At 34.6% G+C, this 21,019-nt stretch overlaps 2 protein-coding genes across 4 annotated transcripts in view; both read right to left on the reverse strand.

The window, feature by feature from the left end:
• The window catches only part of LOC108908589 (myelin regulatory factor), a 59,004-nt gene that overhangs the window by 29,171 nt on the left and 8,814 nt on the right, over window positions 1-21,019 (reverse strand). The window lies entirely within an intron of this gene.
• Window positions 12,686-16,906, reverse strand: LOC108908590 (E3 ubiquitin-protein ligase TRIM37-like). Of its 2 annotated transcripts, none has more exons than XM_018712667.1 (2): window positions 16,754-16,906; window positions 12,686-15,841 (listed from the first exon to the last, which is right to left on the reverse strand). In XM_018712667.1, the coding sequence occupies exon 2, from the start codon at window positions 15,804-15,806 to the stop codon at window positions 13,128-13,130; it is 2,679 nt and encodes an 892-aa protein (XP_018568183.1). In that variant the 5' UTR covers window positions 15,807-15,841; window positions 16,754-16,906; the 3' UTR covers window positions 12,686-13,127. The 2 variants fall into 2 exon arrangements, with proteins under 2 accessions (XP_018568183.1, XP_018568184.1); XM_018712668.1 differs by having other exon boundaries at window positions 12,686-15,858.

The following is a 21,019-nucleotide window of genomic DNA, read 5'->3' on the forward strand; positions in this document are numbered from 1 at the left end:
CTCTTTTCTATTTAAACAAATAAGTGAGGAAAACAGTTTTTTCACTTTGCAGGGAAAACCATCAATTTTAGCGAAAAGTGACTCTCAGACAGCTTATAGGGAGTAAAATTATCTACAAAATGAGACTGGTTAAATTAAAATCGGTTAATAAACAAAAAAGTAATTGCACTTTTCTTGTCTTTTTGCAATAACTTTTTTGTTTATTAACCGATTTTAATTTAACCAGTCTCATTTTGTAGATAATTTTACGCCCTATAAGCTGTCACTTTTCGCTAAAATTGATGGTTTTCCCTGCAAAGTGAAAAAACTGTTTTCCTCACTTATTTGTTTAAATAGAAAAGTTAGCTAATACAAGTTTTTGACTCACGAGACGAGAGATGTCTTGTACTATGTTCCTTTAGACAATTTTACAATAATCTAGCAGATAGGACTTTTTTCGAGTTTCTCTTTTATTTTCGCTAATTTTCCTGGTGTACGGCGTTTATCTCGAAAACTATGCGTTTAACAAAAAAATTGCAAGAGACATTTTCTTCTTAAAATGGGTCAAAGAACAAGAAAATACTTTTGACAAAAACTAAGTTCTCAGTATTTTGCAAGTTTTTTGTTAATAAAAAACTGATCGACTTCCGGGCAAACTTGTACCCAAAAAATTCGTGTTCTGCAGCGCAAAATACAAAAAAAAAAAACACTTGGGTAACTCCATCTAAATGCAGGAGGCAATTGGGACCCCCCTAGCTACAGGACTACTATGTGTCTCCACAGATTAATGTTAACATCGAAAATATTAACCAGAAGTTTCCAAATTTGTTACCACAACATCCATAAATCAAAAATGGACGAGACGTACAAGAGACCGCTGAGACAAACAATTACCTTGCAGATTTCTATGTCTCGTTTCTCTTCGGTCATCCATGTCCCAAAATTCCATAATTCCGTATCACTGGTACATTTTCAAGAAAGTCACCTTTAAGAGCCCCCTGTACGCTATTCCCACCAACGCACCCTCACTTCACGCTGAAAACGCTCAGCATTTTTCCCGCACACGCGAATTTCCGTCACTCAGCCGAACCGTCGACCATTTTTTTCGCGATTAGGCGTAATAAGTAAAGCAAATAGAAGATTCCACACGGCGAAACGCTTCTAATGTGATTAGTAAGGCTAAAAACCTCAACGCCGCTCCGATCGAATTCAAAACATCCGCGAAAACGAGTATCCGCGAAGCACACCCCAAACTGCAGCCTACATTGGAATATCAAAAACCGGACGGGTTGCTGCCGATGGAAAATTGTTATTCCTACCCCCCCACCCGCGGTTGCTACGCTACCATTATCGGTATAGGCCCGAAGAATGGGGTAAAATTAGAATATTTTCACTGAATTTCAGCGGTGGTGGGTCAGATGGATAATGCGAGCCCATTGTTGTATCAATATTGTGTCGAGGAACGGCTAGTTCTTTGCGGGTTTTAATAGGCGAGTGGTTCACCCCTAAAACGATTCTTCGAAATGAAGGTAACCGACTGATTTTTTAAAACAAAAACCTACAGCACGAAACTTTTTTTATTTTATAGTGTATTTTTCTGATAATTTACATATATTTTATATTTTTTTTCGGCGTGGTCAGTCAATTGTTATAAACAAAAAAGTTGTAAAAAAAATGACTCACCGAATGGCTTCGAAAACAGTTTTTGTTCTTTGACATACACTTTTTGTTCTTTGACAAAAATTCGAAAAATGCTTCGTTTACGAGAAGAGATATTTACAATTTAATGTGAAAAAAGTGACGAAACCGACAAACTTTCGGAATTTTTTTCTCAAAAACTGCTGAACAGTTTAATTCTAAATAAAGCATAATAATCGGCAGATCTTCTACTTTAAGATATATTTTTTTGGTATAGGTCAATTATTTTATTGAAGGTCTAAAGCGAGTAAAAAAAAAACAGTCTACAAATGGTGAAATAGTAACTCTAGATCCATTGACACATGGATGGAAAATCGAAAATGGTTGTTTGGATTTTAATTATTTCGAAGGAGAAACTGCGTTAGATATGCTTCAAAAATATTTTTGTTCATGTAGTGGAAAATTGGAACTGCATGTCATCGTACCTGGAATGCTGTGAAGTCTGTGCGTGCTCAGATAAATGTCATAATGTTCCATCCGAAATTGATGATGAAATGCTTATTTCAACTCGAGAACTTGTCGAAAATAACGAAAAACTTATTATTTAAAAATTAAATAAAAATGAAATTAATATACTTTAATTAATAAAATAATTATCCTCTACAATAAATTATCCAATAACTTTTTTATTTTTCGAGACAGCTAGGTCAATTATTATTATTAGGTTAATTTTACCATTTAAAAAGCTTATTTAGTTTAGTTTTGGTATAACTTTCAAGTCAATTTTAGCCATTTATAAAACCAAAAATCGAATATTTAAATTTTACTATAGTCTGTTTGGAAATGAAAGAGAGTAATAAAACCCCGACTTTTAAAGGGAACAAAAAATGAACAAGATACTGTAAATCCCCCAAAATCATCTACAGGGAGGTCAACAGTCGTTATAGATGATTTCTTCAAAAATGTCATTCGCAGAAAAGTACACTCATTTTATTTTAAAAAAGAAATACCAACGCTAAACAAAATTTTAAGTGAACTTTCAGAGGACAACGATTTGCCAAAAATCAGTAGAAGCAAATTATGGGCCGTCTTACGAGAGTTGAATTTTTGCTGGGAAAAGCAGAACAGGAAGTCAGTTCTTATCGATAAAGATGAAATTATTTGTTGGCGAAGATCCTACTTAAGATCAATTAGAAAATTCCGTGACGAAGGGAGGAATATTTATTATCTAGACGAAACTTGGGTCAACGAGGGATATACTGTAACAAAAGTATGGCAAGATAAAAATGTAAAAAGTTTTCGACAAGCATTTTTGGATGGACTTTCAACAGGGTTCAAGGCACCTTCAGGTAAAGGGCGAAGATTAATAGTGACACATATAGGTAGTGCCAGTGGTTTTGTAGATGGCGGTTTACTTTTATTTGAATCTAAAAATACAGGTGACTATCACGAAGACATGAACGCAGATGTTTTCGAAGAGTATTTTACACAGATGTTGGATCTTATTCCTCCGGGGTCTGTAATTGTCATGGATAATGCCAGTTACCATTCACGGCAGACCGAGCGGACGCCTACGACTGCTTGGAGGAAAGCCGATATAATTCAATGGTTATCCGGAAAAAACATTTCTTTTGAAACAAATATGGTGAAAAAGGAACTTTTGACACTTGTCAATCTTAATAAAGATCAGAAAAAATATGTTATCGATGAAATGGCAACAAATCGCCAAATAACGGTACTACGGTTACCACCTTATCACTGTGAACTTAACCCAATCGAATTAGTCTGGGCGCAGGTAAAAGGAGATGTAGCGCGAAATAATACGACGTTTAAATTAAGTGACGTGAAAATTTTGTTAAAAAATTCCTTGGAACGAGTAACTGCAGATAACTGGCAAAGATGTATACATCATGTACAAAAAGAAGAGGAGAAAATGTGGGAACTCGATAATTTAATTGACGTTACTGTGGAACCTATCGTTATCAATCTAGGAGACGAAGATAATTCATCAGAATATTCAGAGGATGAATTTTAATATACCTACTTTTTTATTTTCTTTATTGTACATTTATACAACACTACATTTACTCACCATAATTTGAATTTTCAAAATACATATATTTTTGTGTGGAATAAAAGTCTATTCATTAAATTTAAATAAATATTTTGATAATAATATTGAATAATTTTATTTGAATTACTAAAAACCCTCTTAACCCGGTTATGATGCTTAAAGTAGCCTCATGTTTTGAAATGCTGTTTTTATATTGTTTACTTATAAGAGAAATGGACCGAGAAATTGAAGCGGCATAGACAAAGACGGATTGTCGGGGATTAAATTTTAGCTACCTGCTACAATTTAGTATAGTCCGATCGCACAAGTTTTTTTAAAAGTACAACTCATCCTATACCGATAATACATAATATAAAAATATTGAATATAAGCAACAGTACTACATTTATTTATGATTTGCATACATAATAAGCTTTTATTACTCTCTTTCGTTTCTAAACAGACTATAATTATTTGCAAAAACCTTACACCGGCTACAAAATTATCTTTTGAACATTTGTACTGTTAACATATATCGATTAAAAAAAAATCATAATAATGTTTATTGTAAATATAATCTAATCCAAGATGTTGTAAAACGAAAATTTAAATTTGAAGTGTTATCATAATTTTCTTTAAAAGACTTTTTTTTACTCGCTTTAGACCTTCAATAAAATAATTGACCCATACCAAAAAAATATATCTTAAAGTAGAAAATCTGCCGATTATTATGCATTTTTTAGAATTAAAATCTGTTCAGTAGTTTTTGAGAAAAAAATTCCGAAAGTTTGTCGATTTCATAAATATACGGAAACGAAGCATTTTTCGAATTTTTGTCAAAGAACAAATAGTGTTTATTTTTGTCCATTTTATACTATTTTCAAAGCCATTCGGTGAGTAATTTTTTTTACAACTTTTTTGTGTGCGTTGACTGACCACGCCGAAAAATATAAAAAAAAAATATGTAAATTATCAGAAAAATACACTATAAAATAAAAAAAAAGTTTCATGCTGTAGATTTTTGTTTTAAAAATTTAATCGGTTCATGCCTTTTTTTAGGGGTGAATCGCTCGCCTATAATTCTCCGATGAGTTATCGCCCACCCGACCTCGATTGGGGCTAAATCTGGTCGCCGAGGATGGTCAAATCAAGAGTTAAAATGCATTTTTTCATTACGGCACCAAAATGCAATATCAAAGTGTATCTATCAAAATATGCTAGTAAATGAAAATAGTTTTAAGGCTACTATCGAAATAAATGAAATAGACCCCAGAGATTGGAAACCGATATTAGGAAAATGTAGGGGCAAAAAAAATTGGAATTTGGACCATACTCACTATTACTCTATTGTGTGCTAAAATTCTAGTTAGTTTCGTTATCCCATTTTTTAGTTATTAATGAAAATGTTGAAAAAATCACGGTTTTCTTCCTATAAAATTGATACCTCTAATTTTTCCGTTAATTGATAAAAAAATTCCAAATTCTTACTGACGATAATTCGAACTATTGTCTTTAGTACTGTGAAGGTAATTTGTCTCAAAAGCTCTTCTTTTTAAGCAAAACATAGGGAGTGCCGTCTCCGTAAATATTGCATTCTTTTTTAAAAAAAAGAAAGAAACTGAGAAGTAGTAAATAATTGTAAACAACAATCTGAAAAAATTTGTTAAAATAATACAGTCACAAATGCTATACTGTATATCCTGCATCGGACGTAATTGACCATTCCGGTACTGTTTTTAAGAATATCATATTTATAACTGTATTATTTGAACAAATTTTTTCAGATTGTTGTTTACATTTATTTACTACCTGTCAGTTTTTTTTTCTTTTTTTAAAGAACGCAATATTTACGGAGATAGCACTCCCTTGTTTTGCTTAAAAATGAAAAAAGAAGAGCTTTTGAGACAAGTGACCTTCACAGTACTAAAGACAATAGTTCGACTTATCGTCAGTAAAAATTTGGAATTTTTTTATTAATTAACAAAAAGATAACGACGAGTTAAAATGAGAGGTATCAATTTTGTAAGCAGAAAACCGTGATTTTTTCAACATTATAACTAATTAATAACTAAATAATACCAACAATTAATATCAACATTAATAACTAAAAAATGGGATAACTAAACTAACTGAAATTTTAGCACACAATAGAGTAACTATGTAACGGCGTCAAGAAGGTCTTGCAAAACCACTTTTCTCTCACATTTTATCAGGCCTGGGACTGACAGTGTCAATATTTACTGGCATGTGTAAAAAGTGGTTTGACAAACAAAAGTAAACCACTAACAACAACTAAAACAAAACGCAAAACGAAACAAACTGAAACTCGGTAAGCCATTCTGTAACTTAATAAATTGCTTATAAAAAGTAACAAAAAATTACGTAATTGTACTTGCAATTGGAAAAGTTTTAAAATAAAGAATTAATCAACCTACACTTCCATTTAAAAAAAGTTGTGGGTTGCTGCAACCCCCTCACATAACTAATAAAAATAAACAATCCTATTTGTAATATGTCCCATTGGAAATAAAAATTGACTTGTTTCAGGAATTTTGAGACAAACCTTTATTTATTAAGTTACAGAATTTGTTCCAGTTACACTTTCCACTCTGTAGATAAATTCTTCAGTAGATTTTGTTTTGACTGCAAATACAATAAAAGAGCAATATCCTCCAGTTTAATAGAGTACTTTTTATTTTAGGCATTTAATTTACAACCAGAAAAATTGTTACATTGCATTTTAGTTCTGAAATACATAAAGAATCATCCCCAATTCGATCGCCACATCTGACAAAAACAAAGCCCTAGTCTCTCACATCCCCTCAGAATCCTAATGTCTCATTGGGCGTCAGTGGCCGCTATTGTACCCAATGGCAAGAGTCCCAAAATCGATCTTTGTGCTCATTGGGCTGGGGACGGGGTAAAAACTCTCGCATGACTATGGTAATTTCGGGGCTACTGATAATATCGATATCTTTAACCCCATTAAAAATGGTTGGCCGACTAAAGCTGAACTATGACGAATTACGTCTCCAAGTTGGTTAAAAAAAATACATCAACAACCGTGCCTAGAGATACCCAACTAAATCTGACAGGTAATTAAAAAAAATACATAGCTCGTAAACTATTTCTGTTCAATCAATTAATATCGGATACTCTCAAGGTCATTTCCTATTTACTAATGTTTAAAGCAAAAAGAAACTAACCCTAGGACTAGGAATATTATTTAAAAGTGTTGACGTTTCAATTTTTTTTATTAGCGCTAGCAACTGGATCCCTTTAAATTTATCGTATTATATTAAAGACACCCTGTATACATGCTATAAAAAATAATATCACGACTTGAATATAAATGTTAAATAAATGCAAAGAAGTGTTTTTGAAAGACAAGGACACCTAACGTATTAACTTTGACCTTTTATACTGTGTACTTGTATAAGGATTTGTACAGGTATAAATAGGCAGCTTAGATAGGACAAAAAACCTGTTTGGAGATATATTTGTTAGTTCACGGTGATTATGTCAGTATAATATCGACATGCGAAGCAATAATAATGTATTTAGTCAGGTATCCCCAGTACATACAGTGTGATATTTATTTATCTATCTGTAAGGAAATGATAACATTGGAAAATATTAAAAAATAGCCAAGTATGGTAAAATATTAAGATAAATTTAAATAACACTAAAAAATGTAAGTAAGAATTGTAACAGCAAATATGTATATAATTAATAATTATTGAATGGCGTTTGGCATTTTAGGGAACGTAATATTGAATCGTTTTTGTGACAAGCAAATAGATGAATAGACATCGGAAACTTTATGGCGACAGTCAAATAAATAAACATCAGTTGTTCAGTCAATGTTCATAATACACAATGCTACTGACTGCCATAAAAACACGTGCCATACGCCAGACCAAGCAAAGCTTCAATCTCTCACACGCACAAACGACAATGAAATCATCTCTCAGCAAAAAACCTGGACTGTTCACCAGTACGACACCCGACAGGGCAGGCGTTAATACATACAATCAAATTAAGTATTTGCATACACTTGTCAATAAAATATCTATTGTAGTTGCAACGAAAAATAATTGTGAATACTTTAAAGCAGTTTCACCTGATACGGCAATTTTTTTGTCGATAAAGACGTAATAATATTCCTCCAAATAATGCTAATTCACTTTAAAATATTCCTAGTACCCATTAAATTTGCAAATCAGTTTTAGACGATTTATGAAATAGGCGTGTTTAATGGATTTTTTTCAATTAATTTGAGTGATGTATAAATAAACAGTCAAGGACAATCGAAATATAATAAAGTTTTTAAGTCGCCAAGTTATTATTTCGTTGGAACATAATTGTTTCCGTTCATGTTCATCTCTTCATCCTAGTTTACACTGAGGGAAATCAACCAGTAAGAAAGTTTTACAAAGATAAACTGCATGCTAACATTTTTTTTATTAGTGTTAAAAAATCATATGCCACGCTTAATAAAAATTATTTTACTGCCTTAAGTCGATGCTATACTAGAACGAAAGGGCACCTTCTAACGAAGAACAGGCACATTTTTTCCATTAAAAATATCTAGACTTATTTCACTAAATAATTGATTGATAATAGTTACAAATTGTCAAATATTTTATTTTCAAGCGAATTTCGCTTTTTTAACGGCAGGACTATGAATATTATCGTCATTTTCTTCGGACTCGCTGTGGTTCATTTCCCCCACCCTTCCGCAGCGCCAACGGCTCGCCGAAAAATCAAGCGACCCACTGACTTTTGACAATATTTCTTATACACTTAACATACTTCCATAAATAAAATATTTTTATCTGGAAAAGTACTCGGGTTGCCGGTTATTACAGTATATTTTTTTTGCCGCTACCAACCTAATTTGTTTAACAATAGGCCGACAACTTTAACAGTCTGTATCTCCTTTGTTTTTCAACGAATCTTGACGATTTTTTTTAATCCAGGTTGCAAATTTGAAATTAAAAAAAATATATATAGATTTCAATGTATTATTATGAAATCTACCATGAAAAAAATCAGTGCGATTGTGGAAAATCCTCGGGATCGTCCAGAGTAATAATTAGTTAATTTGTTTATAGCGACACTTATAAACTATTCAACTTACCCATTCCAGATTTCGTGTGAGTTACTAGACAGTGATAAGGAATAAGAGGATGCGATGCCAAAACGTTCTGGTAATAATAACGCAGTTTATAAATGTTTAATTCAAAAGTCATAAATAAACTTCCTCTGTTTATAACTTTTGATCTAATCAATATTTTTTGACGCTCGAGGGCTAGTTTTGTAGGTCTTTTGAAGACGAAAAAAAAAATAATTTTACTGTTTTCTCGTGGAAATGAACGAAAAATGTGAATTTACGTAAAAATTATACAATTAACCACCCTGTAAACAATCTTCCCCATTTTTATTACTGTGGAAATAATTTTAGCATCTATAGTGATAAATTCAGCTTGCCGAAACAAAAAGTCGCGAAATGGTCATTTCGCAGCTCTTTTTCCTGGACTATTAATGTATCCGTACAAGTACGCACGCCAGTATTATCTGTACAAATCAAGCCGGCTCCGGCAGCACAAAATATTCGTCTTTCCTCCGTCATCATGTACGATAATCGCCGTCATTACGTATCGCCCCCATCCATAACTCTACCCCTAAAAACGCCTCCAATAAAAATGGTAATATTAATATAAATCTCCCAGAACTTACGGATACCAAAGCGGTAATTTCTTATTCGCGTGTTGCCGATTCGGATATCCCACGACGACAGGGTTTGATCAATACGTCAAGCGAGAGACGAGAATTTAGAATATAAGATTTTCCTTCGGGTCAACCCCCACAATAAAACGAACTCTACCAGCTAATTGATTGAACGATCAATCCATGACGCTTCACTATCACAAGTTTAAGTATTTCGTAGCGAATTGTGCGTATACAGGGTGTTCCAATCGGTAATTTCAGTTTAAATTTACTAAACAAGTAAAGACATTTCCGAAGAATGCCTTTTTCATTCCTTAATCAGTTAATTTCATTCCAGGGATTTGATTTTTTAAATCAACGTCGATACAGAAGGTTTATAAAATTCTTCAATGACAATAACTGTTTTTTGTGAACAAAAAAAAGGACAAAAAAATTCAGTGAAGTTTTATTTAGTAATTTTCTGTAGAGGCGTTAAATTTGGAAATTAAAAAATCAAATTTGCCGTGGAATTGTACTTTTGTCAGGTTTCTGGTAGGTGTACCATGTCCTATTTCAAGTTGACTTATACAGAGTGTAAGAAGTTTGACTGCCATTACTTCAGCATGAAATAGTCATCATAAATGAACAAAAAAGTTGTATATTACATGGTCGTAAGATTAACAGTTTTCAAAATACAGCCAGTACTAGTATTGGGGAGTTTCATCACAACGTGACAACAGCGCTTAGCCCAACGCTACACAGCTAGTGCATACCACGTGTGCACGGGGCAGACTTGTCCAATCCAGTATTCGCACACTCGCTGGAAAACACTTCAAAAAAAGGAAATAGTGGTACGCAAAAAAAAACTCTGATACGGTCGAATTCCAGATACCAACTGAATTGTGTATTGGTGGACAGCTTAGTACATCGTTAATCACCGCGTCGTTGTCACATAGTTCGATATGAATTTTAAAGTTATTACAACGCTAATTATTTTTTAGAATTAAGCATAAAGAAGTTCAAAAAAGTAATAAACATTGTATTTAAGTGAGTTATAAAATAACAAAATTACATGGGATATATCATTTAAAAGAAAATTTTACAAAGAATTCAAAAATTTAACTGAAAAACTGGAAGCAACTTAAAAATATTGCATATGTCAATGGATCCTACGAAAAAAAACTGAATAAAGAAACCTCTTTACAAAGAAACAAAAATTTTCCCAAGAAAGAAGTTATTTCACATCATAAAGAAACAAACAAAATTGAAAAACACCCTGTATCTCTTAATCAAATGACATTTTAACACTTTTTGTCTATCACCCCCAAAAGTGTCTAAATTGACCCTCCCTATACATATTTGGACTAACTGAAGGAAACGATGGTCAGTTTTTTCTGTTGTTTCTGTAGTTTGTCGAGAAATAATAAAAAAACTAAAAATATAATACTCCTACTAGACCGATCGAAATAACTCATTTAAAGGGGAAAAAAGAAAATTGTTACCTGGACATTTATAAGTCGAAATGGTAAAGGGGCTTTTAATAAACGAAAAAAAAAATAATGCGTGAGCAGGGGTGGCGGAGGGTTCATTTGGGGGGTTGAAAAGTTGTGAAAAATTGTATCATTTCTGGCGAAAGTTGACATGAAACAAAAAAGTGTCCAGTACAAAAGTTGTAGATGATGCAAAAATCTACAACTTTTGTAGAGGTCTCTTTTTAAGATAACGTCAAAATTTCCTAGAAAAATGCGAAAAACGTTTTTTTTTTCTTATTTTTCGTTTTTTATTTCCGCAAAATAATTTAATTTTGACGAAACTTGGTGATTATAATAGTAATATCATCTAACTCAGAATTAAAAATGCCTTTAGATTTCGTCATAAAAATAGCAGCGATGTATTTAAAAAAATTAACCTGATGACGGCCTCTCGAAGACGAAACATCGGATTGCAAAAATATTGACGCCATTGGATAGAGCGAAAAATGTGGCAACGTAAATATGCAATTGATTTTAAAATTCGTTTTCAAATCAAGCCAGAAAAAAATAAAACGATTTTGCAAAAATTTCAATTTTTTCCGGATATCTCCCGAACTACTCGGAACTTTAAAATTTTCTAAACGGCATATTGTTAGGTATAAAAAACACAACTTTTTTCTAATCTGAGCCACCCCGTATCTCTTACTGTTTCCTAGATCCTAATGCTATCCCATCCTTATCTTGGACACACTGTATCTATCGATGAATTCATCAAAATTTTAAAAAAATAAGCACTAATCGATCCTACGAAAAAAATTATTATTTACATATTATATTTTTATTTATTCACTATTCGACCTGGATGTTTATAGCAATACTGTACAAAAATAAAGTTTTGGATCAAACAATGAGTTCTTTTTGGTATTTTTCCGTACAATTGAATTGTGTCATCAGTTTTTGATTTTTTTTTAAATTGAAACAAATTATCAATTACTGAAAAATTTATCGTTGTGATTTATTTATTTTTTTATTTTTTGCATTTTTGAGTATGTTTTTGAACTATGATTACAGATTTTTTATTTCATCAAAAAGTATGTCAAAACAAAAAAATGATCAATGACAGAACTTTGTATGATGATTTTTCTAAGTAGAATTTTTCTTTGAAAAAAAAGTGTTTCAGACCGAAAATGAATATCTTGGAAACTTCTGATTTTTTATCTAAAAAAATTTGTGGTTATTTAAGACACGAAAAGGTATATTTTCGTCACAATTAAATTATTGTTGCGGATAGGAGAAATAAAATACGAAAAATAAAACAAAACACGTTTTTCGCATTTTTTTCGGAAATTTTAGGGTTGTGTTAAAAAGTGACCTTTACAGATGTTGTAGATTTTTGCATCATCTACAACTTTTGTATTGGATACTTTTTATTCGACATCAACTTTCGCCAGAAATCCCAATGATACAATTATTCACAACTTTTCAACCCCCCTTAGTCACGCGTTTATTTTTTTTTTTACGTTTATTATAAGTACCTTTACCATTTCCACTTACAAAACTCCATAGTAATAAATATTAAAAAATGCTGTAACTTTTGTACATAAGAAAAGTAAATTCAGTCGTTCATGTCTAATTAATTTCAATGCAAATAAACTACAAAATTTCAACAATTTAAAAGGATAAAATATTTTCACATTGTAATAGAAAAAAAAAACAAAGAAATTCTAAAATATTTAATTTCTGAGAATAAAATTTGCAACATTTTTAAATAAATCCGACCCACCGAATCATATTACTAAAGTTCAAAGAAATTAAATGAGTATATTTTCAAGAAATTTATTTAATTACTTTATAATATACACTACATCAACTACACTAAAGTTCTATGATAGAAAACTTATAAAAATGAATGATAAAAAAAAGTACTAATTGCTGCAACAAGACAGAGAGAATTACTTGACCAACCTAACAAAATAAATACGAGGTTCGTCACCAATGCAAATTAAAATTACACACAGAACCACTGAAATAATCACAATTCTTTTTAAACAGCCCAGAAAATTCTTCCTTAAATAGTGACACCGATCCGACTCGGAAAAACAAATGAAAATAAAATTAATTTTTACAAACGAAAAGCAGATCTAGACAAGACAGAGACATATACTAACGATAATAAAGTTCTTCACTGGTGAAAACAAATTTAACCAAAATGCCATCGACCGATATTTTTCCGAGCCAGTTCTTCTAAAACTACGTTTAATCTACGAAACCGTCTAAGACGAGTGCGGGTGGTCATCGGGTCCCCCTTCCTTCTCCTTCTCAGGCAGAGGCAAGTCGCCCTGAGGCAGCTTGGGCGACTTGGTACGCCTCTGACCCAACAAAGCGGGCGTCCAACTGAACCCGGTCGACGACGAGGGCTGCATGGAACCTTCGACGTTATCGCTCAGAGGCGGGGGCGAAGACGGCTGCAAAAGCGGCACCTGGAACTTAGCGGACTGACCCGAAGCGTGCCTCCTTCTTTCCTTAGAAGGCGAGTCTTTCTTGCTACGGCCCTGATCGTGTTCCGGGTAACAGTTTATGGAACGAAGAAACGATTCCAAGGGACCCATCACGGACTCTTTAGTGTTGTGGGATAAAGGTACGGTTTCCGTCCAGATACCGGGTTGATCGCTGGGCGTCGTAGTGTTTTCCGTGTGCTTGAAACGTTGTTTCAACTTCTTCCTGGTGTCTTGCGATGTGACAGGTTCGTCGCTCTTAATCGACAACGCCGAGCCTATCAGGGCGAGATCTAAGTTAGACGCTGTCATATCCAAGAGAGCATTCGTACTCGAAGACGTAGACGTTGTGGGTAACCCCTGGGGGCTATTCCCGAAAAACTGTAGCAGCTTCAGCTTTTCTTCGAAGGAATTGATCAGGCCCGTGGGCGATAAAGCCGCAGCAACGCCCGCTACGCTACTATTCGCTGAGCTCGGGTCTCTCGCCATCATCCTCTGGGCCATGGAGAATTCCGCGTACTCCACGTCGTTCTCGCCGGACATAGTTTCTACGTCCACGTCGTTCTCGTCATTGGAATTATCGCCCGTACTGATCAAAGTCGCTTGGTGTTCAAAGTCGTCCGTTAGGTGTCCCGGTTCGCTGAGGTCGCTTTCGCTGCTGCTACTGCTCGACAAAAGCAACGAATTCACAGCAGTATTTAAAAGATTTGGTGAACTCAGTGACACCCCCAATCCTAACAGCTGGTGTGGTTCCTGCTGTGTCGTATTCTCGGTTGATTTCTTGGTAATTACTTGTTTCGAGTTAGTTTCTGTAACGTTGCTTTTAGTTTTCGACGAACAAGGGCAGTCTTCATTTCTCGTTTGGTTGTTGGATGTGCCGCAGCTCGGCATCGTCAAGTTTTTGGTAAAGTTAGCGAGATCGCTAGAGAACGAGCTGTCGGAAGCCATTTGCGAAGTCGTCGGGATGCCGTGCGGGTCCATATTACTTATCGGAGCCGGTATGTTGTACATGTTCTTCACCACCGCGATGTTGGTCACGTCGCCGTGTTTCTTTGAAACGCCTAGCGTAGCGGCGACTGCGTTCCTGGATATCTCCGCAGCCAAGCGTTCTTTCGACTCGTTTATTTGCGAGATGTACTGGTGCTGCACCGTCTGCAGCTGGTTGATGTACCACTGCTGGTCGCGGCACCTCTGGTAAAACGTGGGGGCCCTCACTTGGAACCTAAGCACCAAGGTGTCCAAAGCGACGTTGAGATAACCCTCGCTGGCCAGGAGATCCAATCGGAAGAACCTGTTGTAGCCCCAGCACTCGCCCACTTCGAAGTCGGACGCAAACTCCCTAACGATGTTCTTCGAGGAATCCCTGCTGGCCTGGTGCACCATTTCCACGCGGTACTCGTACTTGGACGTCTCGGGATACCCTGCGCTGAGTTCCAGGAAAACGGACAGGTAGTTGCCCCTCACGACGCCGTTACCGTCCGGATACACCTTCAGTCTCCAACACAGTCCGTTGCAATGCAACGGCGTGGAGTACACCGGGTCTGCTTTCCTCTGCAGCTGCGAGAAGCAGTGCATCACGAACGTGCTGCTGTCATAGGAGGGTACGATTTCGCTGTGGAAATCCGCTGGTACCGGCGCGGTCACAAAGCTAGTCATCGGCTTCTTCCTGATGGCGTGTATCATCCGGGAGAGGTCGCTGCTTTTGGAGATCAGTTCCGAGCGGGTGCAAGTGTGAAGTTGATGCTCGATCTCGTGCAACAGATGCTCCAATTGTTCCGTCTCTTGCGTAAGTGAATCTTTTTGACCCATAAGGGTCAATAATTTCGTCTTAAGTTGCGAGTCAAGTCTAGCTATCATCAACTCTACGGCGTTCCGGATCTCCCTGACCCTGTCGTCCTTAGCCGACCTTACGGATTCGACGTTTCTCTCGACTTCCTGAACGATACTTATCAGTTCCATCAATCGTCTACGAAGCTGAGCCACCTCGTCTTTAATCTGCGTCACGTGCTGTTCGTACACTTCATCCAACGGCTTAAAGGTGTGACCGGAGTGGGTACCGCCCCACAACGCGCACTGGTGGCAGATGCAGCAACGGCACGTCCAACAGTACACCGACAACTTCTCCAAGTGGGTCGAACAGCCATCTCGGTCGTTTTCCTCCTGTCGGTTGCTGCTCAGACTGACCACCTGCAACGTATCCAACTGCTGGGTCACCTCCTCGACCCACCGACAGTTCACCAGTTCGTGCAAGTGTAAGGAAGCTCGGCAATGGGGACACTGAGACCTCTGCTCGGTGAGCCACCTGCGAATGCAGACGTAGCAGCACAGCTTGGAACAGTGGGGACACAGGTGGGCATCTCTGAGTTTTTCCATGCAGATGAAGCAGCGGAAGACCTCGGCCAACGTCTCCACGCTGTGGTCATCGTGTTTGGCCCCCGGCTTGTTTCTCGCGGCCATCTCGATTTATATTTTTAGCATTGCGGGTTTAATATCTGCAACAAATTATGTTCTACTCTATACATAATATTTAAAGTATTACTCTGTACCAAACATGCGTTTCATAAAAAAAAAATTTGAAATGGCATTTTTATTTTAGCATCAAAATCTAAATTGTTAAAATGTTGCAAAATTTTTAGAACGAAGTAATAAATAATTTTGAAACTGTCGTTTTACGCTTGCATCTTTATGATCACACTAAACTAACATTATTCCTCATGAAATCTTAAAAAAAAAAATTTAATATTAAGTACTATTATTTAGTTATTGTAACTTGTATAGATTTTTTAAATTAATAATGAAATCAATGTAAACTTTGCATAATTTATATGCCAATATTCTTTCTGTTTGTACTTACATCGTTTCACTTATTTTAACAGGTCTCAAAAACTAGACGAGTAGGTCCTATTCTTGCCACAACCGAAATTGAACTGAGTCGGAACTTTACTACTTTAAAATCTAATACTCAGTCTGTGAGGTAATTAAATCATAATTCCAAACAAGGAAAGTTGAAAAACGACAATTTTTTTTCAACTCGGTAATCTTTATCCTTTGGTACCTATGTTTGACCTCTGTTGACCCCTCATTAGACATAAATTTAAATTTAAAATTTAGCAACTTCGTCCTTGCCACTGATCTTCGCTACGCATTAATTCACTCCGATTATTTAAGTAACAAATAAAACGCAACACAACCTTTTTAGGTTGATAACTGTATAAGGCCAATTATGTATTCTTCTCAATGATAGGACAAAACGTGAGTAGATTACTATGTGAAACAGACACTTGAAATGCCATTTTACGTATAGAATTTAGTATTTCTCGAAGAAAAACAATGTTTAGTACAAATAAACACAGAAAAAATCACTGAATTAACACGATATAACCTCAATGAACGTAGATACTTACATTTTAATTCGATAGAACTAATCGCTTGTTGACAAGAGATGTCTGTTCTTCAACAACAAAATAAAACGTCCTCTTTTTAAACGCTTATCATCAAAAAAGACGTTTTAAAAACATCAAACTTCACAAGCTTAGAAAAAACATTTCACAAGTGTCATCACTGTCATCGAGTCAAAGTCCGATTTACACCGTCGAATTTACGAGTCGCAGATTCGCAGAAGAAGAAGCAGAACAGTGACGGAACCGTGGCTACAAGATCGTTGTTCTCAGAAAAACATTAGCGTTAGCGTGACTTTTTAATGAATGGGAGGATAAAATTTGTTAATTAGCTCATTGTTAAACAACTCGCTCACAGCATTACCTTCTTTTTTGTTTAAGAATTATGTAAAACTATCATGTAACTCCCTTGCCATTAACGTTCGTAAATTCCCAATGCGGTTTAGCAAAAAAAAATATATTTTTGCAGGAATTTTCATAATCTTACCTACATTTCTACATAAAGTGACGTTAAATTTTTTACAGCAACATAACATCAAACGCTTAAAACTCGTTTATGTATGAAAATTTAATAAAATGGATGAATTTAAAGGTTGCAACGCAGTGGCGTGGTAAGATTAATAAAACAAATTTTGAGCTTGAACCGCTTTTTTCCAGTAATCTGAGTTTTGGAACAGTAGTAAGTGGAAAATACCATGTAAATTGAAACATTAACCTAAATAAGTGATAATGTAACGTCATGTTTATCTAAAAATTTATCTATGACATACTAAAAACTACCAGATGCTTTGCAAATATCCACCACAACAGACAAGATGAAAAACCCAAGATGAAAAAAGTAATACACTGAGTCTCATTTCTCAACAATTCGTTGCTGTAATAAATTGTAAATCCATACTAAGATCGTTGCGTTTGTTCTACCAAAAGTACGAAAAAAATAAATAAATCAGATGATGCTTTATAACATTGCAAAGGGTTCATTCATTAATATTTAATTTATATTTTTATATTTTCTGTAAACTCTTAATCTCCTAAATATGTGGTGTAAAAATCAGGTCGATGCTTTAATATTAATCGTAATATACTTATAATTTACAATTAAATTAAAATGTTTGAAACGATCCAAGCTGTTGACGTCATACCGTTCGATTGGCTCGACCTGACATGACGGCTCTGTGTTAATAGCTATTGTAATAGGTTATTTATTTGTATTATAGTTCAAGTTTTCCCCCATATTAGCTGTATTTGTTTTACACACTTGGTCACATTCATTCACAACAAACCAAAATATGTCCAAAATCAGTCCCTTTCCGATCTAACCTAGCCTAAGATCGTGGTTAGTAAGTGAACAAGATAACCGAACAAAACATAACCTGCAAATAATAATAATAATAAATCTAAATAATAAAAATAAGCCGTTGATAATGGATATGGATTCATCCGAAGAAGATATGTTCATAGTAAAAATGTTGGGCACAGTATGATTGACAACAACAGCCTAATTAAACTGAAATTGAACAGATGTCAAAAGTCAACATTTAAGGAGTAGATGTGTGTTTTATTTAACCTAAAGTTAGTTTAAATCACGGTCACTTCTAGTTTGGTCAATTTGACCAAACTGAAATAACAAATACAGTTATTATGTGAGATCCAGCCAGGTATGTGGGTTAGTCGCTAACGTGCGGTATGACGTCACAACGTTATTATTCAACAAAATTGTTGAAAAATATATATACAGGGTCGGAAAGTCCCCATGGTTCATTGGCCGTTACGTGAGAGCGATAAAGTAAGTCATAGAAATCCGTGCGATAAGAAGTGGATCTTATTTGTGGAAGGGCGAAATGGGCGGTGACTATTAGACGCTTTCATTATAGCCATCTTTCTCTATCGCACGGATTTCTATGACTTTCTTTATCGCTCTCACGTAACGGCCGATGAACCATGGGGACTTTCCGACCCTGTAGAAGGTAGTCTACGTGATCAACCATTAAATTTTGAGCAATCCATCACCAAAGAAAAAGTAATATATCTTCTCGTTTGCTGATATCGAGTTGCAGAGTTCTAAAACACCCTCTAGACAACTTGTTCATGAAACTAAAACGTTTTGCCGTACACCTGAACCCACCCTCGGACAAAACACCCCCCCGTTTGACAAAAAGGTCATTGATTTAATAACAAGGCTAACAGGAAACGATTGTTTAAGCATTTACCGCGCGAGACTTTGAAGCTTTCACCTGCTGTAAAACCCCCTCGGATGGGGGTGGAAAAAAACATCGACAAACGTCCAAGGTGCGTTTCACGGTCCAATGGTGGTTCCTATTATATCAATAACGGGATTATGGAAATGATACGAGGGGTCGGGGTTACGGCCCGTTTCCAAATAGCGCGGATCGAAAAGTACGCATATTTACCGTTTATTGTTAATCTTTTTTGAGGTACAGGGTGTTTTGTTGGCTTTGACCAAACCAGTAAAGGAAAATCGTAAAAACTATTGGATTTTTTCTAGAAGAATTAATTTGAAATTTTTATATTGTCTAAAGTTATCTCTGTTTTTTTTTGGGTATTTTGTCTCCTACGAAAAAAATAATTAAATAAACCCTCGTACCAAAAGGTCACTAACCAACCACCGACGATTTTAGAAGCCAAAAATTTGCGAATGCGGTTGAGAAAATGGTCATATCATTCGGTAGCGTCTGGCCAAAATTTTAAGAAATAAACAACACCGCTAAAAGATAATTACAATATTCGCGACTATTATAATAATAATAATTTATTAAATAGGATATCCTAATATACAAATCAATTTAAATTTAAATATATAAATACAAGCACACAGTAAGAGAATAGGCAAACTAAGGATCAATTAACACATATTATTTACTTTTATGTATTTAACAAGCTCTCTTTTAAATGCAACAAGTGACTGGCATCTTTTTAACTTTACTGGTAATCTATTGAAATTAACAACCCCTTCATTAAATAGACAATTCATTGTATGACAATAATTTGTTCTCCAAACATGGAAGTTATTGGCACCTCTAGTAAAGTAGTCATGAATTTCATGATTCCTTATAATATACTGGTTAAAATAATCTGGTAACAAATTATTTATAAGCTTATATATAAAAACCATTGTACAGTAGTATAATCGATTTTTTACAGAAAACCACTGAAGAGCAGATAGCATAAAATCAATGGGAGTATATTTATTACATCTTAATATAATTCTCATGGCTCGGCTCTGTAACTTCTGCAACTGTGATATCTTATTCAATTTAAACATACTAAGTACTGATGGACAGTACTCAAAATGTGGTCTAATTATAGTATTGTATACTGTAACTCTAGATTGCATAGTTAAATGACTACAAATTCTTGAAAAGAAAAATAGTTTCTTAGATATTTTATTATAAACATATTTAAAATGAGTATTAAAACAGAGTGTATTGTCAAGCAAGAAACCAAGATATTTAATTTCAGTGACAAATTCAATATTTTCATTATCGATAGTTAAATGACAACCATTAATGTCAATATTATTATACCTATATTTGGTTGTGATTATCATAGCTTTTGTTTTATTAACATTTAATTTTAATTTGTTAACTTGCAGGTATTTATTAACACACTTCAAGGTTTCGTTCATAGTATTTATACACTGAGTTAAACTATGACCACTACATGCTAAAAGAGTATCATCTGCAAATAAATTAATAAATTCAGAATTAACAAATAGTGTAATATCGTTTATGTAGATAAGAAATAATAAAGGCCCAAGCACACTGCCTTGAGGAACACCAAGATCATTAATACATGTGTCAGATACTGATCCACCAATTCTTACTCGCTGTGCTCTGTCAGTCAAATATTCTGTTAACCAAACAAGAACAGTACCATCAACTCCATAACCTTGCAACTTTTTAAGTAGGATATTCCTGTCAATGGTCTCAAATGCTCTCTTTAAATCGAGAAATACAGCTACCGTAAATTTGTTATTATCAATGTTGTATTTAAATTTCGTTAATGAAAGTTGCAAAGCCGTTTCACATGAATATTTTTTACGAAAACCTGATTGGTTACTAAATAAAATATGATTCATTTCAAAGTACTCTAATAGCTGATTGTAAACTGCTAATTCCAAAACTTTTTCAAGAGATGGTAAAGTATTTATTGGTCTAAACTCACATGCTTTTGTTGTGTTAGGAACTTTTGGTATTGGAATAACAGTACTTGTTTTTAATTTGTTAGGAAATTTCCCATATTCTAGGGATA

The sequence above is a fragment of the Anoplophora glabripennis genome, unplaced genomic scaffold (genome assembly GCF_000390285.2).
Source record: "Anoplophora glabripennis isolate ALB-LARVAE unplaced genomic scaffold, Agla_2.0 scaffold316, whole genome shotgun sequence".
Classification (NCBI taxonomy): domain Eukaryota; kingdom Metazoa; phylum Arthropoda; class Insecta; order Coleoptera; family Cerambycidae; genus Anoplophora; species Anoplophora glabripennis.